The 24,967-nt window shown below is 32.8% G+C and overlaps 10 protein-coding genes and 1 non-coding gene across 11 annotated transcripts; 5 read left to right on the forward strand and 6 right to left on the reverse strand.

Annotated features, from left to right (window-relative positions):
• Positions 1 to 401: 401 nt before the first annotated feature.
• cgd6_2610 (ERCC1 excision repair 1; C-terminal HhH domain) lies at positions 402 to 1,124 on the reverse strand (the record flags this gene model as incomplete). The annotated part of the gene is made up of 1 exon (XM_627614.1): positions 402 to 1,124. A coding segment is annotated over one exon (723 nt), but the record flags the coding sequence as incomplete, so codon positions are not given.
• A 671-nt stretch (positions 1,125 to 1,795) lies between these two features.
• Positions 1,796 to 2,587, forward strand: cgd6_2620 (vesicle-associated membrane protein,MSP (major sperm protein) domain, transmembrane domain or GPI at C; the record flags this gene model as incomplete). The annotated part of the gene is made up of 1 exon (XM_627615.1): positions 1,796 to 2,587. A coding segment is annotated over one exon (792 nt), but the record flags the coding sequence as incomplete, so codon positions are not given.
• A 410-nt stretch (positions 2,588 to 2,997) lies between these two features.
• cgd6_2630 (hypothetical protein) lies at positions 2,998 to 7,827 on the forward strand (the record flags this gene model as incomplete). Its single annotated transcript, XM_627616.1, has 1 exon — positions 2,998 to 7,827. The coding sequence occupies one exon, from the start codon at positions 2,998 to 3,000 to the stop codon at positions 7,825 to 7,827; it is 4,830 nt and encodes a 1,609-aa protein (XP_627616.1).
• Positions 3,652 to 3,759, forward strand: cgd6_2635 (the record flags this gene model as incomplete). Its single annotated transcript has 1 exon — positions 3,652 to 3,759. It is a non-coding gene; the product is annotated as a snoRNA (small nucleolar RNA).
• cgd6_2640 (hypothetical protein with 12 transmembrane domains) lies at positions 7,824 to 9,533 on the reverse strand (the record flags this gene model as incomplete). Its single annotated transcript, XM_627617.1, has 1 exon — positions 7,824 to 9,533. The coding sequence occupies one exon, from the start codon at positions 9,531 to 9,533 to the stop codon at positions 7,824 to 7,826; it is 1,710 nt and encodes a 569-aa protein (XP_627617.1).
• Positions 9,534 to 10,014: 481 nt separating this feature from the next.
• cgd6_2650 (heat shock protein, putative) lies at positions 10,015 to 10,836 on the reverse strand (the record flags this gene model as incomplete). The annotated part of the gene is made up of 1 exon (XM_001388291.1): positions 10,015 to 10,836. One exon carries the CDS (start codon positions 10,834 to 10,836, stop codon positions 10,015 to 10,017), a length of 822 nt encoding a protein of 273 aa, XP_001388328.1.
• Positions 10,837 to 10,976: 140 nt separating this feature from the next.
• Positions 10,977 to 14,303, forward strand: cgd6_2660 (DNA repair helicase; the record flags this gene model as incomplete). Its single annotated transcript, XM_627618.1, has 1 exon — positions 10,977 to 14,303. A coding segment is annotated over one exon (3,327 nt), but the record flags the coding sequence as incomplete, so codon positions are not given.
• A 24-nt stretch (positions 14,304 to 14,327) lies between these two features.
• Positions 14,328 to 15,800, reverse strand: cgd6_2670 (hypothetical protein; the record flags this gene model as incomplete). Its single annotated transcript, XM_627619.1, has 1 exon — positions 14,328 to 15,800. The coding sequence occupies one exon, from the start codon at positions 15,798 to 15,800 to the stop codon at positions 14,328 to 14,330; it is 1,473 nt and encodes a 490-aa protein (XP_627619.1).
• Positions 15,801 to 16,182: 382 nt separating this feature from the next.
• On the reverse strand, positions 16,183 to 18,930 carry cgd6_2680 (hypothetical protein; the record flags this gene model as incomplete). Its single annotated transcript, XM_627620.1, has 1 exon — positions 16,183 to 18,930. One exon carries the CDS (start codon positions 18,928 to 18,930, stop codon positions 16,183 to 16,185), a length of 2,748 nt encoding a protein of 915 aa, XP_627620.1.
• Positions 18,931 to 20,590: 1,660 nt separating this feature from the next.
• Positions 20,591 to 21,568, reverse strand: cgd6_2690 (macrophage infectivity potentiator (MIP);FKBP peptidyl-prolyl cis-trans isomerase-like fold, signal peptide + ER retention motif; the record flags this gene model as incomplete). The annotated part of the gene is made up of 1 exon (XM_627621.1): positions 20,591 to 21,568. One exon carries the CDS (start codon positions 21,566 to 21,568, stop codon positions 20,591 to 20,593), a length of 978 nt encoding a protein of 325 aa, XP_627621.1.
• Positions 21,569 to 22,308: 740 nt separating this feature from the next.
• On the forward strand, positions 22,309 to 24,882 carry cgd6_2700 (Low complexity protein, possible apicomplexan conserved; the record flags this gene model as incomplete). The annotated part of the gene is made up of 1 exon (XM_627622.1): positions 22,309 to 24,882. The coding sequence occupies one exon, from the start codon at positions 22,309 to 22,311 to the stop codon at positions 24,880 to 24,882; it is 2,574 nt and encodes an 857-aa protein (XP_627622.1).
• Between the last annotated feature and the right edge of the window lie 85 nt (positions 24,883 to 24,967).

Consider the following 24,967-nt stretch of genomic DNA (forward strand, 5'->3'; position numbering starts at 1 on the left):
TCGAGCTAAATCTTCCAGGCAAGATTTTCTAGCTTACGCTTTATTTTTTTTCTTATGTATCTTATGTTCCAATGAAAGCGAATTTGAACAATTAAAAAAAACAGGTTTGTCGCACTAATATTGTTATTCAAGGTTATTAATACCCGTCGCATCATGTTTTAGAGTATTCACTTATTGGCCAAAATGAGTGTTTTTTGACAGTTATTATCTAAATTGTCAGGCATGTATGCAATAATCCTTTAGATTGATTTATTAATTAATAAATTAATAAATACAAGTAGTCGTTATTATAAATACCTAAATCAACTTTGTATTTAGATATCACTCTAATTCAGTTTTAGTTGAGTTTAACTTCTCTCGTAATACCTTTGGTGACTCTTAATTGTTGTTAAATCTCGATATTATGAGTCTGAGAACTCTGTGGAGAATATTTCCGAAATTACTTTGGCCTTTATAGGGCCGATCCCCTGAATCTTTGAAAGCTCTTCTTCGGAAGCATTCACCACCTTTGAAATCGATCCAAAATGCTTTAAAAGATTCTCTGAGTCCGTCTTGTTAATCCTTGGTAAGGAGCTCAAGGCGTCCCTGATTCTGGAAAACAAGTCTAACGAAAGCCCTCCCCTAATGATTTCGCTTGAAGAGTTTTCATGAGATTTTAAAGTTTCTAAAATATGGCCAGCTTCTTTTGGACTCCAAGCAAGAAACAGAGTCATATTTAAGTCAAAACAAATATCAGTAACTTCCAAAATAGCCGCATCAATCGCACCAGAAGGAGGAATATCCACCAGACATAATAAAATTCTGACTTTATAGTTCTTCTGCAAGGATTCGATCCTCTTCCTCAAATATTGGTTGTGAAGCTTGTGATATTTTATGCTAATAAAAACCACAGCATCATACTTACCAACAAGAAAGTCTGGTACAATATTCTGAAAATCGTAAGGGACATTACACACATGAGCAAGTATTGGATTTCCTCTTTGTCTAGTACTGGCTATTATCATTTCCCCTGCCTTGTCATCAAAAAACTTAGGCTGGGATTCCTTCTTTACAATATCTTCTTCTTGGCTTGACATGATTAAACTCTTCCAAATAAAATAGACCCTAAAAATGCTTTTGTCAGATTAACACAAGTTAAAAATGAATAACTGTCCAACAACCATATAGATATATATTTTCTAGACAAAGATATATAATTTTGCAAACTTTCGGTTCAGATTTTGCATGTAAAGTTTGCACTGACTACTTTTGAATTAAAGAAGAAAATTGAAATATAATTGCAATCAACTTAATTTGCATTATAATTGTAAGCTCCTGCTAGAGAAGTTGTTTCTTCTTATTACTAATAGCAATTTTCTTTAATATAAAAAAAAAAAAAAGAAATTTAAAAACTATTATCTTTAACTGTGGGTAAATATTTACTTAATCATATTCAAAACCGCCAAAACTTTTGAATGTAAAAGTTCCAATCGGATATTTCAGAAACTAGAGTAATTTTTCTCACTCTAATTTCTCCGGATTTTTTATTAAAAAGTTTTACAGGAAAAAAATATTTATTTAATTGTTGCCCCTACATGTTTTGCTCGACAACTTTTTTACTGTACACAATTAAATGTCTCCAAGGCGCAAAAAGCCCTGGCCCAAATAAATTAAAATATAAGAAATCGACAGCGTGTACGTCTGGGTATCCTGGGTAAATAATTTTTAAATTATATTTATTGTACATCAAGCCACAATTAAATGTAAAGGACTCCCCCTCGCTTGAGAGTGTGATTGTACATTTAGAGGATTTTAACTGTTATATATACTTTGTGGAAATCATATACCTATAAGAATGTCAATGGAAGGTGCAAAATTGGTGAGAGTGCATCCAGAAAAGGCTCTCGAGTTTCCGCTTGTGTTGTACAGCTCTGTGACAACTCCTCTTATTTTGGAGAATATTACATCTTCGACAGTAGCATTTAAGATTAAGACTACAGCTCCAAGAGGTTATTTAGTACGTCCGAGCAGTGGGTTGATTCAAGCAGGCCAATCAAAGGAGATTCAGGTAATCCTGCAGCCTTTGCAATCAGTTGAACAAGCTTCTCCTTCTCACAGGTTCTTGATCCAAACTACAGCATGTGACAGTTCTGTTGAACAGCTTACTAAGGATTTCTGGCAGGACCTCAGCAAGGAACAACTCTTCGAACACAGATTATCAGTCATTTTTAAACAGGAAAACATGGGTGTGAATGAACCTCTCTCATCAAGCGCAGTTGGAACCTCGTCAAATGCATCTCAGGGAGTTCCAACATCTCTTATTTCTTCAGCAGCTGGATCTTCATCCAGTAATACTGCTCAGGCAGGTTCAATGGACTCAGAGTTTAAAAACAAATATGACGAGCTTGTTCAATATTGTCTGGCTTTAGAGAAGCAGAGCAATGAGCTTAAGGAGGAGGTGGTTTCTTTGAGAGAAAAACTGGACAAATCTGAGTCTAAGCTCAAGTCCTCAAACCAGGGTAACATCGCACAAGGGTTTGAGTTCTGGCATATAATTGCTATGATTATTGTTGCAATTGTTGCCTTGAAACTAATCAACTACTTCTAATCAGTTTTTATATTAGTATACGGGGTCATTATGGGCTTCCTAATGTCAGTCTTAGTCAAATTATTAACTAGAATCATCAAATATAGAATAGCTCATTTTGTCTAAATATTTATTTTAACCACATTAATATTTTGTTTTTTTTCTAATCTGCATTTTTTGATTCGATTGGCTTTTTACACGAGAATTCTAATCGAATTACCAAATTGAGTTTGTTCCAAGAAAATTTGATTTTTATTATTATTTCTAATTGAAAATTGGTTATAATAAATTTTATGGAAAAATTTAAATTGAAAGTTTTTCAGTATTTTTGTCAGAAACCGCTGCCAAAAATAAATGGTCATATTTTTTGAATTTCTTTGAGCTTAACTGAGTATTCAAAGAAAATATCAAAAGTTTGCAAATGTTAAATTATGAAAAAAAAAGATGAAAAAGAGTTTGTTCCAAGCTGTGGGCATTGCCAAAACTATTTTCTTTACAAGAGAATAAGATCAATTATAGGAAAAGGTGAAAAGATAAATTTGACAAACTTATTTGAATTTAATTCATCTTCTAGCCAACCAAATGAATCTAATCATAACATAGGAGGAAGACTTGTTTATACCAAAAATGGTAACTTTCTATTTCTCCAAGAGAATATTATGAATAAAAGTTCAAATCCAAGATTTGTTTTGATACCATGCGAAATTTCTGGGAAATTTAGGTCAAACATAATGCTTAAATGTTGTGAGACAGAATTTTCATTTGTTTCTTGTTGGATAATCATAAGAAATTGGGCAATTGTGAAAATGAAGACTGGAGAGCCAAGTGCTCCTTTAAGAAGCATCCTGCTTAATAGGCATTTAAACCCCTCTAAGTTTCAGGACGAAAGTACAACCTTTAAAGTCTTAAGAAAGAGGCTTTTATGTTTCAGTGCATCAACAGCTTTTTGGATACCATATACTTTTTCTAATGAAGAACATATAGTAAATGGGCTAAAGGGTATTCAAATTACAGGAATAATTACTCATATATCTACCGTGGTAATGCATAAGGGAAACAATAATATGAGCTCAACAAGTATGATAGTCAATGATGAAAAAGCATCAATGATAAGTGGCTCTGAAACAAGTGACTCAGAAGAAATACAATTAAACTCACAGATTAATAAGTTTGGTATAGATGAGATTCTGAGACCATCCGAAAATTCAGTGTGTGAATTAAGTTTTTCAATTGTAATAAAATCAATATCAAATAATCAAGAATTTGTAATTTTCTTCCCTGGAGTAAATCTCTCAATAAATAGATTTGTCCTGGAATGGAGGAATATTTACAGATTTGAAAATGTGATTGCAGGATCTGTATCAATTCATAACTTTGGAGAATCATCAAGAGAGAAAAAGTGTCTAATAGCTAATAAATGTACGTCAATAGTTGCAGAACCCGTAACTGAAGATATCTCAAGAACAATCTCCGAAACTCCTAAGTTAATTCAAATTGAGAAAGTACTTGGATTTGGTGTATATGAAATAAAAACCGACAAAATACCTATTAAACTCTTTCTCCAAAATTCAAATATTCATGAGACATCATTAGGATGCTCAATTTCAAAAGGTTCAATTTTATGGGTTAGAAATTTTCGTGTAATTACCAAAGAATTTGGAGATCGTTCGCTTCCAATAGGGATTTCAATAGAACCTTCATCTGACTGGGGACTAGAAAGACATTCTAAATTCGCATTAGAAAAAGTAACTGCCTTAAAAAAGACAATATGGGAAAACTTACCATTACATATTCAAACGATCGGTCACGAGTATTTGGAATTTAATGATTTTAATTCAGAAATCCATAACAATCCAGAGATTGTTTTCCATCATCCATGGGATATCAGAAACCTTTGCTATTTACATTATAGTCTTTATGTAGATTTGTTCAATTTAGTTAGAACTTCAGCAGATAAATCTCAAGTTCTTCCAATATTGCTAGTTCAGATTATTTCAAACCAAAAAAGTGGCTCGCCAATTTCAGTTTCCAAGGATTTTGAAATCAAATATCCAGATGGGACAACAACTCCCCAAAATTCTTGCTCGCTCATTTGTAGTAACTGCTTGCATTTCCAAAATAATATTACTCATCCCAGCCAAACAGTTGAACTTAAATCAAAAGATTCACAACAGTGTCCAATATCTTGCACAGATACATTGTTTGGACTCTGGAAAATTGCCTCGATTGAAGAATGGGTAGATTTGATTAAAAGCCTTGAAGTATCACAAAAACTTAGCTTAGGAAATTCATTTTCCTCTAATATTACTTTATATATTGAATATTTGTATTATATCAGAGGCGATGTCAGAAAACTACCTATATATCAAAAAAATCAAAAGAATGATAAAACTAGTGATGTCTCGAATAATGTTAATAGCCTCAGATGTTCGTTTATTGCAGAGGAAAGCTTTCCTGTATATATAGGTTCTTTTGGCCATTTTCTAGCTGAAGTTATCATGGAAAAGGCTTTTGAATCAAATGCTTGGATCTCAAATGTGTATTTCATCAAGACACCTTCCTTATATGACTCAAAAAATAACTATTATCCACTATTTATTGATTGTAATTCAGAAGTAAATTTTTTATTCAATTCAAACTGCTCAAAATATTCTTTTGAAAAAAAATTTGTATTTATCAAGAAAGCAATGTTAAGATTATACAATCAAAGGATTTCGTTTTTTGTCAAAATTTCAGATATTGTATGTATTAATTTTGAAAATTGTTTCCTTAAACCTCCAATTTCACAAGGAATTCTTTCAGGAAATCAAATAAGAGGAATTTTATTATTTATTTGCGATAAAGAAATTCAAAGCTCAGTTGAAGGATGCAAGCAGTATTTACATTGTCTCCCATTTTTTAAAACATATTCAAAACTTTCTAAATTAGGAATTCAATTTGATAAGAATGAAATAATTGAATCTCAAATAGAAAAGTTTCAAGTACCTCCTAATTGGTATTCATTCACAAGTGTTTCAAGGTTTGTGTTAATTCTAGATAGACCAATTTTACAAAATTCTGAAGTTTTGCTATCTGAAATTCAGGAAAAAGAATTTTTTGAAGCCATTAATACATTTGATATTGAAAAGATTGAATATTTAATAATTAAAGAACTTGTTTTTCCATCCCAGTTTTCTTCAGATGCTATGAATTTTGACAAAACTAAATCATATATAGAAATAAAGCTATTGGGTAACAATAACGAATCTATATTATGGCCTGAATGCTTAAAATCCCCATTTTCCTATAAATTTGAAACCAATATTCAAGCTAATCAGGGTTCCTATACTGTATTTGATATTAAACATTGGACCGAATACTTATTTGAATGGCAGGTTCTTTCAAGGAGAAGTTCTATCATTTATAGATCCACAAAGGTTGCTAGGAATGAAATAATTAATTTTTTTACTAGCTTTTATCAGCAAATTTCTCTCGAATATGATAATGATTCAGAAATACAAATTTCTTTAGAAAGTGTAAAAATACTTGATATTATTCACTTCGTTGGACTCAATCCAAACAATAAGTATGGACGTTGGTCAATTATAAGAGTAACTACAGATCTAAGTACTAAATTTAAGCCTGGAACTACAAATCTTCAGAGTATTTATTTGATTGCAGATCCTCCTTGGAACTCAGGATGGATTGACATTTGGTTCTCCGAGGAAGACGCTTTAACACATGATATTAAATTACTTCTCCCAGGGGAAACAGCATCTTTTACGAATATTAGAGTTGAAAAATTGGTCAATTCTTTCCCTCCTCTTTCTCCAGTTTCTGATATTATGATTTCTGTTTTAGATGAGTCTTTTGAATTTCCAGGACAAGATAAATCTATTTACTTTAATATGTATGATCAATCTCAAACAAAATTGGAAAAGACAACATTTTCTGACTTTAATCAGGCTCAAACTGAAAGGAAAAAAACTGGAAACACTTTAAGTATTTTCAATAATGGAGCAATTATCTTTAGAACATCAATTCAAAACGCAATGATCAAAAGAGATAAAGCTCAAATATATTCAAGTAGTCAAAATTTTAACAATCCTGGAAAAGATTTATTTTTTTCATATCTTTATTTTTCCCCCACCTCAATTTCAGATGTTGTCTCATATTATCATTTTGATCCAGGATATCAAGAATATATTCAGAAAGTCCATTGGAAAACATGTGATCCATGGATTGACAAATTTTTAATTTTGAATGGACCCAAAAAAATTGAAAAAGAACCTAATGACAACAAAAAGGATGAATCTAACAAACTTGTAAATTCTTTCTCACAATCTAAAAACCTTAACAACTCTCATCAGATCTTTAATATTCATAAAATTCCAAATCCATATATTCTTGCCCCAGATGGAGCTCCAATTACTCGAAATTTTTTGTCTCTTATGAAAACCAATCATACATGTTTTATTGCCTTTAATAGAGCATACTGTATTGACACCGAAATATCTACAGATATTTCTCAGATTAACTTTAATCCTAGTTTCAGCCCAATACTAAACTTTGATGAATTCAAAAGCATAGATCCAGATTTAGTGTTTTCGCTCAAAAGTTCAATATTGCATATTCAGAAAATCAGTTTAAGCTGGTTTTGTCTTAATTGTCTTCAGACAATTGTAGGAGACTCAGTTTGTCTTTGTGGAGTGGATATTGGAAAATCATCTCTTTGGAAATCTCTTGCAATTTATTTAATTGGAGCTTTGGAGATAGAAACAACAGATTCAATGCCCAAGATACTTCCCTTTACCATGTCAAACTGGAACGTGATCAAACTTCTTGCTTATGTAGATAAAATCGGTGATCAAGAGATAGAATCAAAAATCTTATACAATCGCATTATTGAACTTGCTGATATCATTTGGAATCACATGGAAGGTTTAAATAACTCTTTAGGAATTCAAACAATATACTCTTTTGGAAAAGCCCCAACAAATTGTGAATTTCTGAGTTCTATGGAAGATAATTCAGAAGAATGTAAGCCTGTTGGGATAATTGGACAAGTACAGTTGTTTGATAGAGATAAAGCTCTTAATATACCTACTGACCCTATTTCTAATTTGGAAATGGAAGTATGTCTAAGATGTGTCCAATCTTCAAATAAAAATACGCTTTCATACATTTATTTACACGTAATTAGATGGAAGGTCAGAAACACCAAGTTAGAACTAGAAGAAAAACTCAAAAATATTAATTTTCAATTTGATCTTGAAATTTAGTTAAGATACATTCTTTTGCTACTTCTTTTGCAAAGAACTAACTTAATAAGTAAAAGTATTAATATTATAAAAGATATTAATGCATAGAATAAAATTGAATAAATGCTTGAGCTCATCTGTAACTCTTGGTAGTAAATATAATTATTAGGAAAACCCATCTTTGTAAGCTTGTTAATTAATTGGATTGGGAATAGCTTTTTTATTGGAATATGAAATATTGAGGGTATAATATTAAAACTTGAATTACCTGCAATACTAATTGTGTAATTCTTTTCTGGAACGAACAAGCGAATATATTTATATAAACTTGGATCAGAAAATATACCTGTAATCATGAGGTAGAGCCCATATGATATTACTGATTTACTAGATTTATTTAAATTAAAGAGTTGGAACCTTGGTATAACTTCCATTAGTGTCGTTAAAAACGACCCCATGAAGAATACTGCCACCATATGTGGTATAATCCAATATAAGTTGAACGAATTAGCAACAATGTCAATGATTGAGAACTTGGAAATGTTTGGAATTTCAAATATGAAATGTATTAATATCAAATTCAGCATGAAAAAGATCACAACAGAAATTGATGATAAACAAAGAATACTGATAGAGCTCATTCTACCAATTGGAGTTATAGAATCTATCTCAAACCTTTCCTTGAATTTTTTAGTGAGGCCAAATAGATTTTTATAAAGGATGGCAAATATAAGAGATCCAATTGCAGATCCAAGTAGGAAAACTACGCAATTTAATGTATAATAAGTCAAATTTAAACTTAACAGATATGCATCTGAACGATCTCCATTAAATCCCAAATCTTCATATCTTTCAAAAGAAAATGATGAAGTTATCTGATAGAAACTATATATTTCACTCACTATATTTGTGAATAATCCTACCAAAAATATCACAAAATAGATGATAATTATTTTTATTTTGTCTTTGCTTTCATCACTATTATTTGAGATGCTGCTTTCCAATTTCTTGTAGTAGTAATTATCCTGAAGAACCATTTCAAGAGCTGAATTATTATTTGAGCTCTTAAAGTCCTTATAAATAGAAATGACAAGTACAAGAGAAATTAATGTTGAAACTCCTCCAGTAAGAATCCAAATTATACGAGAATATGTTGTGACAACTTCATCATTTCCTTTTAGATAAACCATTGTAGAAACTGCAATAGATAAAAATGATCCAAAACTCTTGTAGCAAGATACTGCTCCAAATAACTTGGCTGTTTCAGGGCTATTAAGTTTATAGTTTACAGAAATGACTTGTACTGATGGCTCCAATGCTCCATATGAAAAAGAAAGCAAATATCTACAGAGAATCAAAGTAATGTACGAACTAGAAAATGGTTGTATCATAGATATCAAGCCACAAACCATAAATGATATACTTAAAACTATTTGTGGCTTCAAATAATTGCAAACTAGACTCCAAAACAAAAAGCCAATGCATCCAATAAGATGTTGGGAAAAAAGTATCCATTCTGAGTTCAAATAACCTGCTGATTTCCTCCAAATATATCCAAATAAAAGCATATTTACAAATAACCTTTCGCTGAATCCTTGCAATAGACACATAAACAGTGTAAATTTGAATGAATGAGAAATTGGTCTAGATTTAGAGATGGTTACATTTTGACTTTCCTCGCTGTAGTCTGAAGTAAAATCACTAGAAGTTGTTTCTTCTCTAATCATTTTCTTATGGTTTATTTTGATTGACTTTAAGTCTTAATTTTTCATTTGAATTTTATTAAAGGAAAAACATGTATTTAATAGAGCCCGCCAATAATTTAAGATCCAATAACTTTGTCAAAAATTTCAAATTTGGAAATAATAATAATTTAACAGAAAGCCAAAACGTGAATTAAGCTTTTTAAATTACACACTGATTTCAATTCCTGAACTACAGAGAGTGTCCGTAGTTCAAGTGAATGTATTCATTATTTTTGAAACATAGTGATATAACTTTGTCAAGTTTTTGTAAAAGCAGAAATACAAACATTAAGAAAAATTAAATTTGGCCACTTATTTATATGGCCAATTAATAAGTTAAATTTTTGGGATAATCCAAGATTCTTTGTATTCAATTTATAAAAATACAAGAAAATACATTTCTACTCAATTTGTAATGAAAAAAGAGAATAAATCGAAACTAATGTACTTGTTTAAAGTATAATTAACGATTTTGAGTTCTGCTTTGTCGGTGAGAACGAGTTCTATGAAGATTTCCAGTAGAAAGGGAAAAGCCATCGTTGAATTCTTGCGAGCTTCCTTGCCTTAGCATTCTATTTCTACTAGAACCTGAGGAATTGTCAGAGTTTCTGATAACCCTGTTTCCGCGTCCATCTTCTTCAATTTCTTGAACAGTCTCTCTAACAGTTCCATCTGCTAATCTTTCAGTAGTTTTAGTCCTAGTGATCACTCTTCCATTTATAACACTTGTACTAGTAGAAACAGATTTTGAGACCCCTCCTTGGAATCCCATCCCAGAGCTGAATGAGGAAGATGAAAAGCTTTGCATATTTCCAAAACCTGAGCCTGATAGACCAAAATTACTAAATATTTGAGAATGTAAGTCGTCAAAAGGAGAAAGTCTACTCCCTCTTGATCTAGAAAACCCTCTACTACTTCTGGATGGCTCATTAAAGCCAGGAAATTCTCCGAAAGACGAAAATATGTCAAAAATATTGTTTGTACCAAAGAATTCTTCAAATATACGGCTGGCATGTCCCATACTAAAGTGACGATCAAATCCATGAAAATCAGATGAAAAGTCAGCAGAAACACCATCAGCTCCATAGGTATCATATCTATTCCTCTTTTCCGGATCAGAAAGAACTTCGTAAGCTTCTGCAATCTTTTTGAACATCTCCTCAGCTTCTTCTCTATTATCAGGGTTTTTATCAGGATGCCATTTTAATGCTAATTTTCTATATGACTTCTTTATTTCACTAGTAGATGCATCCCTTTTAACTTCCAAAATTTCATAATAGTCCATGATCTAAGGTTTTTAGATACTTAAGTGTTGTTGATAAATCCAAAAATTCATTAACCTAGAATGATTACTAAAAAATAAGGCGCTAAATTTTTCCCCCTTGCCATACCGGCAATAAAAAAGAATAGGAAAAATTTGCCTAAATAAATTTGTGGGAATTAGAAATTATGAATCCCATAAAAAATGAGTATTTAATTGAAGGCTATAGTGTTCCGTTTCCATATGATGCTTATAAATGCCAAATTAATTATATGCAAAAGATTTTGTATTCACTTAAATACAAAAAACATGCACTTTTAGAAAGTCCTACAGGTACCGGTAAAACATTATGTTTATTAGCATCTACCCTTGCATTTCAAAAGCATTTTCTGATTAGCCATGGGTCATTAAAGAAGCCTATTGAAAATACCAGTTCTGCTGGAGTTATTAAATCAGAAGGAGGATCAATTGAATTGATGGGAGTCCCACGTACTGTTCTAGAAAACAACAAAGAGACAAAAATGGATATGCTTATCCCTAGAATAATATATTCTTCAAGGACGCACAGCCAACTTTCCCAAGTAATGCGTGAATTAAAATCTTCCGGAATTTCTGATGGCTTCACTATTGAGTTATTCGATACAGACGCTGAAAATAAAGCGAAGATTGAAAAATCAACTTCAAAGAAACGTCCAGTTATTAAGGGTGGAAAGAAGCTTTTCAAAGCAACAATTTTGGGTTCAAGAGACCAGCTATGTGTTCATCCTAAGATTTCCAAATTTAGAGGGAATGCATTGATAAAAAATTGCCGAAAAATAACCAAAGAGGGCAAATGCAAATATCATAACAACTTAAAACAGGCAAACACTTCAGGGGTTGCTGCAGATATCCAAGATATAGAAGATCTTAAAAATATCGCATCATCTTCTGATTCGGGTTACTTTTGCCCTTTTTATGCAACTAGAGAAATTGAAAGCGTTTGTAATGTTGTTTTACTTCCTTATAACTATCTTTTAGATAGCATTACACGTCAGAACCTAAAAATTGACTTAAATAATACTGTATTGATTTTGGATGAAGCTCACAATGTAGAATCTGTTTCAGAAGAGGCTTATTCATTTGATTTGAGAGATATTGATCTCGCTCTTTCTCAAAAAGCGATTCAGAATATTCTAGAGGCCACAAAGCTTGGGCTTTTGCAAGAAAAAGAATCTGATGAACAAGATTCAGAAGTAGATATTTCTTTTGATATTGAAGTGGCAGTTGCACTGGCAACTGGTATTCACTTACTTTCTAGAAATCTGAAGGAAATCCCATGTCCGGTTCCTACAAATAATAATGGTTCAAAGTTCAAGAGCTTCCCAAAAATGGGTGAAGTTCAAGGGACTACTTATCCAGGTTCTCATATTTACTCTTTGTTTGCTTCCTCTGGGTTCGGAATTGATAATTTTCAAGCTATAGATGAATGCCTCACGAATATGATAAATTTTGGCCAAAACTTAGTTGGGCCTGGAGGCAATGTATCAAGCCAATTGGATGTAAATTCTATTCAGATAAATGCAAGAATAGGCGCATTAGAAAGGTTTCAGAGATGCTTAAGACTAACATTCAATGAAACAGTAATGAAAAACCCTCAGTGGTTTAAACTGTACATTCATTATGAGCCTGATAGTTACAAGGAAATTAATGGTTTTGATGAAAATGGAGGTCAGAATTCATTTGTAGACCCAGAAACTACAGATCAAGGATTGAGCCTCTATCTTAGTTTTTGGTGTTTTAGCGCTGCTGCAGCACTTTCTTCTCTTGTGTCTGCAGGAGTAAGATCAATGATTATTACATCAGGTACTCTCTCTCCATTGGATACCTTGGCTCAGCAATTTAGCAGCTCAAATGTAACATTTGATGTGTTTCTTGAAAATGATCATGTTATAGATAGCGAGTCACAACTTTGGGCTGCCACTTTAGAAAGAGGGAATTCAACTAATAATACACATTTAATTGGTTCATACGAAGCTAGAAACAATCCATCATACTTTTCTTCACTTGGAAGTGTAGTTTTCGATTGTGTTAAGCGAATTCCGGATGGGATTCTCTTATTCTTTGGATCCTATTCTTTAATGGATCAGGCTGTGAAACATTGGACAGATCAGGGCCTAATTGAACGTATTAAGGCCTTTAAAAGTGTTTTCATTGAACCCAGAAATTCCTTTGAATTGGGTTCGGTTTTGGACTCATATATGGATTGCATTAAGAAGGGAGCAGATTCTTCATCCCAGAATGATGGATATTTTAAAGACAAGAAAGCTAAAAGCGGCTTGTCAGATTTTGTCCTCAAATCCAAGAGGATTTCTTCTTCAGGCTCACTACTTATTGCAGTATGTAGAGGGAAGGTTTCAGAAGGAATCAACTTTTCAGACAATGCTTGTAGAGGAGTAATCATTGCAGGACTTCCATTCCCATCAATAGCAGATGCTAGGGTTTGTCTCAAAAAACAATATATGGATGAAAGCAAAATGGATGGACGTCAATGGTACAATCAACAGGCAATTAGAGCTGTAAATCAAGCTATTGGCCGTGTTGTTCGCCATAGAAATGACTATGGAGCAATTATTCTTGCAGACAAACGCTTTAATCAACCAAACATTTATACCAGGCTTTCAAAATGGATCAGAACTAATACAAAACATCTACCTCAATTAGATTCCAGACAGCTTGATAATATTTCAGATTTTTTTGAAAAGAAACTTTCTATTACTGTAAATGGCACTAATTGCCAGTCTTCAGAAGGCAATAATAACAAAGAAATCCCCACCAAAACTTTACCTAGTAATATTACAGGAAACAAAACAACTTTGTACGGAAGAAATCCTTCTGTAGTTAGCTTCCCTAACTTGTCAAACGAAATTAATACATTGTTGAAACGGGTAGAGAATAAAAATACAACAAAGGAAGAATCTAAGGGAGAAGAGAATAATACTAATAACAAAATAATCATTCCAAAACCTTTCCCTGGCCTTATTTCCAAAGTTAGTGTACCTTGGAAGAGAGTAAAAACTTCTTCCCCTTGCTCAGAGTCTCGAAATTCAACACCATGGACATTTTCTTCAAATAAAAACGAAAGTAGTATTCATGAAAATCAAAAAAGGACAAATTTCAATATTATTCCATTAGAAAAGATGAATTACCAAGAAATATTGAATAATTCAAAGAATATACTAAAAGAAGACGAGTTTAATCGTTTGAAGCCTTATATACAAAATTTGAGCCAAGTGAATTCCAACTCTTTAAGATCTATTGCTAATATTTTGTTTCCAAGCTATATAATGGATGAAAAGGAGTTAACTGAAAGAAAATCGTTGGCCCTAGAACTCTTAAAACTACTCTCGAATAAATATAGAGAAGAGTTTAGGACAATGATTGAGAAGATGACTTCAAACATCGATATGATGAAAGATAAGGCTTTGGTTGATGCATTGGAAAGCGAATTATAGTATTATAATCGCTTTCCTTTGAAATCACCAAATATAATTAAAGCTTTCTAATTGCTTCTTATTTAAGTTTAAATTATCAAAATTAATGTTTTGTTTTTCTGAATTAATGTATATTTTTCGTTGGTTTTTAGATTTCTTGTTATTTAAATCTTTTTTGTGATTTTGTTCGTTCTCCTCCCCATATAAATATGAACTAAGATCTGATGTATTTGACCAATGGATTGTATAGTGGCCATCTTCTGATGGCCACTTTTCCATGTATTCTTGGGTTGCATAATACAATTTCCTCATTGTTTCTAATGCACTATATTGAGACATCTTTGATAATTCATTAGAGCTTTCTTTTTCTAATACCTGCTTTTCCATTGCATTCTCTGAAAAGGTATATCCATTTTCAATAATAGAATGGACTCCATAGCCATCATTCCCAGAGCTATAATCAGAATTATAACACTTAGTTTGGAAAATTTGGTTATTTTCGATATGGCTGGAGTCAAAGTATATATTATCTTCACTACTAGGTCCAGACTTACAAAGAATAGTCTGATTTAGCTCTTGATTATCATCGTACACAGTAAATCTGGCTCTTTTTCTGGCTCCCATGCCTCTATTTCCTGCTTCAATCTGATCTGTTTGACATTTGTTCAATTTACTCTTATTTCTAGCCTTTAACCAAAGCTGTTTTGCATACTCGTAAGCATCTTTTATTGAAGAATGCCTACTCAAAGCAACCCATCCGACGTATGAGTTGTGGTACCTGACTCTATAACCAATTTGCCTTCTATCAAAGTATACCCCAGGAATTGATGGCATTAACTGGGCCTGAGTTTCAACCTCATTTAGTATGCTTCTCTTCCCATTCCTATCAACAGCAGTGAATTTATCCAATCCGGATGATCTTATTTGATGTTGATAACATTGTGAATGCACAATTCTTTGTCCATTATCCTGAATTACTTCACCGAACATACTAAAATTATGATGAAAGTGAAAATTAGACAATGCTTTGTGCTGCGAATGATCAGATTTTAAACCACCAATTTCGTTGGTAAAAACTTTAAGTTCACGGCAATCGTCTGATTCTTGACATCCTATGGAAAAAAGTTCTTCATGAATATTACTATCAGAAACTACACCACTCAAGCTTTCTGAGCCAATAATCTCACCTATATTGCAGATTTTTGAGGATGAAAAGCTATCTCCTTGCAAAACATAATAAGGATTTAACTCCTTTAATCCCGATTTATCAATGCCATCTCCGAATGAATGGTGACAATTAACAATATTTTCACCTTTACAATTCGGTATTTCACATTCGGCCTGATTGATTACTGTATTTGTTGATTCCTCAAATTCCTTGTTATTTGGAATGATAATTTCAGTTTCCTTTCCAGTTTTCTCTTCAATGACCAAATCCTTTCCTCCATTGAATTCTAATTGCAGATCTGGACAGTTGTTATATTTTTCAAGAAATGAGTTTTCTGAAGCTAATAACATCAGTGAGAAAAATAGAATTTTTTCTTGGAACTGGAGTTTCCTGCAAAAATCTTTGCAAATTTGACATTACTTTTCATTTATGCACTTTTTTGTCATCTGGTGACAGAACCCACACATTGATTTACATAAAACATAAAATATAAATATTAAAAACAAAAAAACTCAAGATTCATCAAGACTAATGAAATACATTAATTAACATAAAATAATTACAAAAAATCAACAATAAATAAATTTCTGACTTCTTACTCATTACTTTAGTAGTCAAGACTTTTTTTTTCAAAAATAGTTTGCATGTATAGCCCGCCAAATGTATTAAAAAAAAATGAATTTTACTAGAATAATAGTATTAAATAAATTCGAAGAAATTTTCGTTAGGTAATTAGGAAATTGCAAAAAATAGATCAATAGGCTCGCCCATGTTGGCACAATGTTTGGATAATTCTGTATGATCGCTGAGTAATTGATCAGAAAATGAGGAAGCAATGTCAGGAAGTTCCACAAAGTCTTGATATTGAGCTGATGTAATAATTGAAAAAACACTAGATGAATCATGCATATTATTTCCAAGTCTAGGGGTTTCTGTTAAGTTTTGTGACTCTATTAGACTCTCTCCATTATCATCTACTAAACCGTCTCTAGAGATATTTGAGTCGTTGTGACTATCACAGCCATGAATAAGTTTTTCTTCTGAACAGCTTCTAATTCCAGCCTCTCTTGAAATATGTTCTTCATCATCTATTTGCCCCTCTTCCACAATTCTTAATGGTGAATTGCAATGGAAAGACATGGATAAATGTTGTAAAGGAGATATCGAATTTAGTACAACATCCAAATTCTTGTGAAAAGGATCCAAATGATCAGTATCTCTTTCTGAAATTGTGTTGTTACCTTCAAGAGCCTTAAGTAGAGCTTGTAGTTCGCTTGAATACATTAGAAGATGCTGTTGGATTGCCAAATATAAAGCTTTATGGTATAATATTGTCCTTTTAGAATTAATTACTTCTGAAGTTTGTTTTTTGTTTAAAATGTCCGAATTCGTTTCTTTACAGTTATACAATCGATCTGAAGACTCCTCTAAACGAGAATTTTCTACATTTTTTTGTATATTCAGATATTCTTGTACTACAGATGATTTGACAATCAGTTTAGTGACTCCTGGAATATTTCCATCCAACCAGCTTACATATAACCTGTTTAGACTTTCTATAGGAATTGATCTGACTAGATCCCAAATAAAGTTTGAGGAATATCCTTGACTTGATGCTTGCTCAAATTCCATACCAAGCTCAAGTTCCAATTCTTCAATCGATTCATCTTGAGATCTTTCGCTGAACTTTTCATTTGTAATTATGGAGCTGTTATTCTCGCCTTCTTCTGATAAAAACATTCTTTTTCGTGGGAATTCATGCTCCTCCTCCTCAAAGAAGATCTGCTTTGGTTTTGATTTTGGCCTTCCTCTTCCCCTACTCTTCTTAGTACTTTTACAAAAAATTGAACCTTGATTTAGTGCTTGCATTTCTGCTGCTGAGTCATTGCATTCGCTGGAGCTTGAACTACGAACACAATCTACATTATTTATTCCTGAATTATCAATACAACCATCATCTTCGATGAAATCTCGCTTTTGAAGATTCAAATCTTCCAACACTTGATTTGAGTTTATTTGTAAGTTTTCTTCATTCATATTTCTCTCAGTATTATTTGTAAGCAGTGAAACCTCTGGAACCGGGTTTTTTTTTAAAGCTCTTTCCTCAAAGCCATGTATTTTTGGAGTTATATATTCAAATTGTCCATTGGACTTTTTCCCTCTATATCTCCACTTTTTAATATGGCTTTCTATATCCAATGTTGATACCCACAACAAACTCCCTAAAGGATATCCTGCATCCAAGTATTCTTCTGGGCACATCTCCATACACCAAACCTTTAAGAGCCTTTTTATTGATTTTAATTTGTTCATTGATTTTAGCTGGTAATAAAAGTCCATCAGCCTTTGAGGATTGCTACTTCTTGCTCTTGGATCCAAGTGGTATGGTGGATCTACTACAAACATAAATAATAATACCTTCATAAACACGGGGCCCATGATATTCTTTTGTCTGTGGTGATTCAAAACATCAACTTTATGACAACCATTCAGTTGAAGCTTCTTATCAAAGAAATAGTATTTCCCTCCTCCTCCACTCTTTAATGCTCGTTTTTCAGTACAAAATGCTAAAAACCCAGAATTTTGCTTTGAAACACAATTTACAAAGTAGTTCTCAAACTCTTCTATATTCTTCTCTTTCCCTAAATCGTCGATACTTTGTACTATTGGAATTGGGCACCTATTTGGAGCATCCCTCACTATTTTGAAGATCTCTATCACGCTAGGAACAAGCTTTAAGTAACATGTTCGACTTTTTGTAAACTCAAGCATTAGATTTGTCTTTAGAATATCTAGATACTCATTGTCCATATATCTAGAGATATCTTTCGGCTCAGATGTTCCCTCTGAACGCATCTCTTTAAAGACAGTATCTGTAACATTGTATATTGAAACAGAAGATGTACTACTTGAGTAGTTTGAAATCTGTCTATTCAAATTGATTTTTTCACTTGGAAAATTCGAGCAGCATTGTGTCTGAATGTTTGATATTTCTTGATTCCTTTCGTTTGCCTTATTTTCACTATCCAATAGAAACTTTGAACTAATTATTTGACCTTGCATTTCTTGACAACCGATCTTTTCTTCACTTTGAAACATATCATCAGCATTATTATTATAGAAATTATAGCTAAAGATCCCATTTCTATCATTACTATGCGAAAGATCATCATCATGAATTATATTCTCTGACCATCCTAGCATTCCAATACTATTGTTTATCAAGCAAGGAATATTCTCAGAAATTACCTTTTCTTCTTCTGAATTTCCTTCAGTACAAATAAGGTTTCTTCCCTCTTTTACCTTGTTATATATAGAATTGGGTATCATCCTCTTATTACTATTTAATAAGGGAGAGCTTACCTCATGTAAAGACGCCGGAGAAAGTGTTGAGGGTGTCATTGGAGCCTTGTTCTGTCCATCATCATGCCAAAACAAGAATGGTGTTTTTCTAATATATTCTTCACTGTTGTTAATCATATCCGGCAATTATTGCTCAATTGCCTATTTATTGGAAATAAACAAGTACTTGGATGCCTGTGTAATATATAATATATCTATAATTAATATATCTATGAATATATATATTAATTATAGATATCAGCTTTAATTAGTCAGCTTTATCACCCTTTAGAGATAACTTCTCATCTAAAGTTATCTAGTTTTATGGTTGATTAGTTTGACCTTTAATTATTAATTCAGCTATATTGTAGAACGCTCCAATTGATTTCATTCCACACATCAAACTATTACAGCGCTTCAGTAAGGCTCATATGACTGTGTTTAACATAAGTAACGCACTATTTAGTGCCTAATTACCCCCACAACACGACATAGTTTTATTATTAATGCAAATCAATAGGTAAGCATAGAGAATTCAGATTAGACTTATGTTTACTGTCCAACCAATATCCAGAGTTTGCACCAATATTTCCCGGTATATTTTCCAGGTTCAACTATTGGAATATTTTAGAACAGTAGTACTACTATTTAACATTACAATGTTTTGCTATATATTGGAGGTCTACTAGTTTTTAAACAAAAGTGTTTGCCCCATTTAATTCCACTATATACTCCAAAATACTATTTAGTTTTCTGGAGCTCCATGATATTATCGATGAGATAATAAATGGGAGATATATCTGGGAACTGAATAGAATATAATTTATAGTCTAATATTAAAAAATTCCAAATTACACCATTCATTTTTCCAATTACTCCAGATAAATTCTCCAAAATTATTATTAATGTTCCTAAACACGTCTGAAGTGACATAATTAAAGGTTAAAACGTGCATTCTGGAGTACAGTGGACACAGACTAGACATATTTTAAGACAAAAATGCATCCCAGCACAAAGCTTGCAATAAGCGCCTGCATTTTAAAGTTCAAGTTTGTTGTAATCCCTCGAAGAAATAATACTCCAGAACTATAATTTATTGGGAGAATTGCGTTTGCAGTACTTATTCTTACTCTGTATCTTATTACTTTCTTATACAAAGTGTCTCAAATTATAGGCCTTAAAATATAAGCGGTCTGAATCTGACACAGAATGAACTGGGTTGCATTTTGAAATAAAAAAAAAATTCTATGATTAAAAAATAGTATAGTAATTTATGTGTTGTTAGGTAAAATGTTTCTAGTGAGAATTGAATGAATTCACGGAGAAATATGGTATTTTGGGCATTTCGAGAGTTAATCTCCGAGCTCGTCTTATTGTATGAATAAGGAGAACAAAGGCAATGAGAGAAAGTCAGCATAATGGGAACCTGTCATAGTATTTTTTCTAGAAAACAAGTAAAAATTTGACGATATATGGACAAGTTATCGTGAAATTCAAGGTATACCTAACAAAAACAAAAAGTTTAAAGATCTACAAGGTGCAACCACCTTTTTTCACAAAAGAAAAACCCTAAAATACGCTTCCTGCGGAACTAATAGTATCTATGTATGTGTGACTAAATTCGCTTTTTTATTATCGTTACTCAAACTCAAATCGTAGAAAGTTCGGATTTAACATAGGAAATTTGCTACTCTCTTTCTTCTCTTAGAATATGTCTACGTCTCTAGTATTTATCTAGGCTGGCATGGCGGGGTCCCGGGAAATAAAGATAAATTGTAAATGATAAAAAAAGGAAAAATTAGAGTTCGTCAGAAGCAGAGCTAATCTCGTTATCAGGTTTTTTATTTTCATTTTTAATTATTTTTCCAAGCTTGAGCTTGAAAATGATGACCTCGTTAGGGCCAATAAGTTCTCCTGCGCCCTGTTCGCCGTAGGCTAGGTCATAAGGAGCGAAAAGAATGACTTCTTGTCCTTCAGTCATCATAGTTAGGGCTTCTATCCAAGCAGGGATTAACTGCGAGATTTGGAGCTTTGAGGGCTCTTCCCCCCTATTATATGATGAATCAAATTCAATACCTCCAAGAGTTTTCCCTCTATAAAACACTTCAACCTCATCTTCTGGCTTAGGTTTCTCTTGTCCAGTACCTTCTTTGACCACGATGTATTGTAGTCCTGAACTAGTAGTAATAACGCCTTTTCTATCCTTATTCTTAGCGATAAATTCGTCTGATCTCTTTTTTAACAGACTTTTTTTGGATTCCCTGTTTTCTGGATATTCTTGCTCCGTCCATAATTCCGACTTGTCCTTGCATGACTTGGTCCCCAAACAAATTCTGGAAATTTCTTGATCAAAGCTCAATTTACTTGTTGAGATTAATTCTAGCTCAGGCTCCCAGGTACTTAGATTTGATCTGCATGCGCTAATGAAATCCTCTATAGTAAACTCGAGAGAGTTATCAGCTAAAGGTTGCCAAATATGGTTGGAGCATGCAACATGACTTTCCAAGAAATTTGAAACCACTATATCTGTAAAGCCCTTAGGAGGTTGCGAGCTTTTATAAATGCTTAGCTTCTTGGAAATATATTCCTTTAAGGCGAAGGTGATTAGCTGGCAAGACTCGCACATTAAAGTTCTTTGAACCTGCGGGACGGTGCCAGGGATAAAGTCAGTCAGTCGCTTTACTTCGAACTCATCGCCAGTCCACTCGAGTCTAGAACATAGTGAGATCGTGCTAACAAAGGAGAGGAACAAAATAACTTTTAGAAACAATTTCATTTTTTTTTCAAATTACCAAACTAATTAATTATCTAGTGTGGCGGGCTACTCATAGCTTCTTTTTCCCCCCCCTAAAAAAATGGGGAAACCTTTTCGCGAGAAAAGTCCTAAATTAAGGAAAAGTAAGTTAAAATATAGAACAATTAGACTCAATTAATGGAGATTAATGTTTTAATTAATTTGTTTCAAGTAATCCGTATATATATACATATATATATTTTTAAATTATAAACACAATTTTTTATTATTAGTGTAACCAGAGAATTTTTTTTTTGCATGCGCTGAAAAGCAAATAAAAAGTAGCACTGCCAACACTTCACACAAATCCAAAATTAAATATTGGAAAATAAAATTAAGAAAAAAATTCAATTTGTTTAATTTTTTATATTGTTTGTCAATAAATTTGCAAATTTGTGTAATTGCATGCGCCAATGATAATACTGTAAATTCAAAGTTTAGCTAACTATTTTATTTACATAAGAATAAAGCATTTAAGGAGATTGTGTGATAGAGGCAGTAAATAAAGTTAAAGGCCCAGTTAGATTTCCAAGGGAACAAAATAAGTTTTATAATACATTTTTTTAAAAATACATTCTACAAGTTGAGTATTTATGCTCGCTTTGAAATACATGCTCGCTTGAAAGAGGACACGCCCACCAAACTCTGAGCGCAGAATTTAATTTTTTGGGAAATTCTCATATAATGCTAAGTTGGTAAATTTGAGGGGAAAATAGCAAATTATGAAAACAGCTTCAGCTTCTTCTTCAGGAAGAAGGGTGGAGTACGAAGCAAAGGAAGTTAACGCGTCAGGTAATTCAAAGAAAGGTGAGCAAGTGGGATATAATAATGGAATTCAAGAGACAAAGTTCTCTAATAAGAAATCTAGTAATAATTTGCCAAATAGGAAATTAAAGCTCGACCATTGCGTTTTAAACGGGCCAGAAAATCATTCGTCGATTGAAATTTGTAAAGATATCCATGAATCGAATTCAAATTGTAGCATTAATTCAGAATCTGCTCCAAAGAGTAACCCAAAGAGGGTGTTTGAAATGATTGACCGAACATTAAATACTCTATTAGAAAAAATAGTTCCAAGCGCAAAGAAGAAAAAGGAGAAGATGATAATTTTACAATGTGTAGAGCTTTTGGTGAGAGAAACATTTGGCGATTCAGCAAAGCTGTTCCTCACAGGATCAGCAGCAGCAGAAGTTGACTCAGAAATGAGTGATGTTGATTTAGTCGTATTCACTCCATTAGATTCAAGGCTTGCTTTAACGAAAATAGCAAGTCAATTCAAAAGTATTAAGAAGAAGCATAAGGAGGATTGTTTGAGGTGTAGAAAGCACAGTGGACACCAGAAATTCAAAGCTGATACTGACCTCAGCTCAGAATGTATAGAAGGACATTTATGCGAAATGGAAGTTAATGTGATTGCAACAGCAAAAGTTCCAGTAATGATGATAAAAAGTAGATATTCAAAGTTTAAGACAGAATGCGACGTATCTGTAAATATGTATACTTCTTTAATGCATTCCATACTATTTCAGTGTGTGCTTTATTCGTATCCAGAGCTCCAGCCAGTTTTAAGGTTGTTAAAGTATTGGCTACATATTAGGAGACTCCCAGTTGCTAAAGATGGCGGCCTTCCATGTATAGTTTGGCTTCTTCTTGCAATTGTTCACTGCAGTGTTAACGGAAATAAGTCTTCAAGGTCCCAAAGAGAGCATCTGGAAAGTATATGTATTCCAGCTAAACATATACTTTTGAGCTTACAAGTTCACTCTTCTGGAACTAGTTTTCAAAGTACAGAATTTGGATCTCCTTTAAACTCATTCCAGAATGGATCAATCAGTACTTGTGAGTACCATGATTGTGACTCTAGAACATTTGATACTGAACTGGGCAATCCTTCGAGCATTCCAAATTTCAAAATGGATATTCTAACTCACAATCGACAAATTGAAAGAAACAGGTATTTAAGTCATTCTAATTCGAACAATATTAACTCAAAAGTTCCAGATACTATTGATTTTGGTGAAACTGGAACTACATTTATGGCTCTTGTTTCATTCTTCACCTCACTTTGGAACCGAAGCTCTCTCACCTGCAGTGTTTCAGTTATTAATAAGAATGTTCAACCTAAAGATGTTAAAACTGTTTCACAAATTATATTCAACAATGGTGGAATATGGGATGAAATATTAACTCTTGACGATCCCTCTGCTTCGTTAGTAAGACAACTTGAGCTATTAAAGTGCGAGCTAGATGATTTTGGCTTCAAGAACAACTTGCTTGCGCAAATATTCGATCCAGAAGATCCTAATAAACTCGAAAAAGAACATTTCTATTTTGAATCAAAGGAGGCTGAGAAAAGACACGAGTTGGAAATTAGTCTAGCCAGCATCCTACCACCAAGTGATTGCTTGATGGTTTCTAACCTTGCTGCAAGAATTACTTGTGGTACCTGGTTAGTCTATTTGTACGAGCTTAAAAGATGCCACAATATTTTGGAAACTTACTTACAACAAATCGCAATTTCTACGAATGAAGTCAGCGAACAAGAGTTAGTTAATGAACTTTTTCATCCAGTAAACGATGAGATATACCGAATTCCAGCAAAATTGTCAACAAAAACTCCCGTATGCATGTATCCGTGTATGGATTTAGACCTCATTATTGAAAACAATATCATCGCTTTGGTCCAAGTTCCATATTTTGAGCAAAACCACAAATTCTGTTTGGTACTCATATATGGCCACTTAGTTATTATGAGAATTGAAAATATCTGTGTAGATTGGGAGGGAGGATGGTGGAGCAAAGAGTTCCTCAGTAGAAGAGATGTAAGGTCAGTGCTTCATGGGTCTCTCTTCTCTCCTATCCCCCTTTCATTCAGTCATCTAGGAAATGGGGGGTCAGCCTGCTGCATCCTGCAGCCATTAGATTCTAGAACTATTAATTGTTTACCAAAAAATGACCAAAGTGACTTCAATTCAAAGGACATAGTAATTGACGAAATTATGGTTAACCCTGCCGTATTCATCACTCTTCTAAATGATGTTGAATGGTATTCAGTTGATGATATGAATGGGTTCTACATTATGCCCGTTAAAGAATATTACAGATTCCTCGATATGGAGTCCATTGCAAAGGAATCCCCATATTGGCATGAGAATTACTTTGGAAAAAATAATTATTTGCAGCCACATGTTCCAAGTTGTAGATATTGTAAAAAAACTTCAAATTCTACTGGTATGGAAAAGATCCTCCAGTACAAAAACCAATTTTGGGCAATTAAGAGAAAGAGTATCTCGTAATGATACATAACCTGATAAAATGTTTGTAAATTCAATTTTTGTTTTTATATTTAAAGTAAAACATGTTTCCAATGGGAGCAGGGAG

The sequence above is a fragment of the Cryptosporidium parvum genome, chromosome 6 (assembly GCF_000165345.1).
Source record: "Cryptosporidium parvum Iowa II chromosome 6, whole genome shotgun sequence".
Classification (NCBI taxonomy): Eukaryota; Apicomplexa; class Conoidasida; order Eucoccidiorida; family Cryptosporidiidae; genus Cryptosporidium; species Cryptosporidium parvum.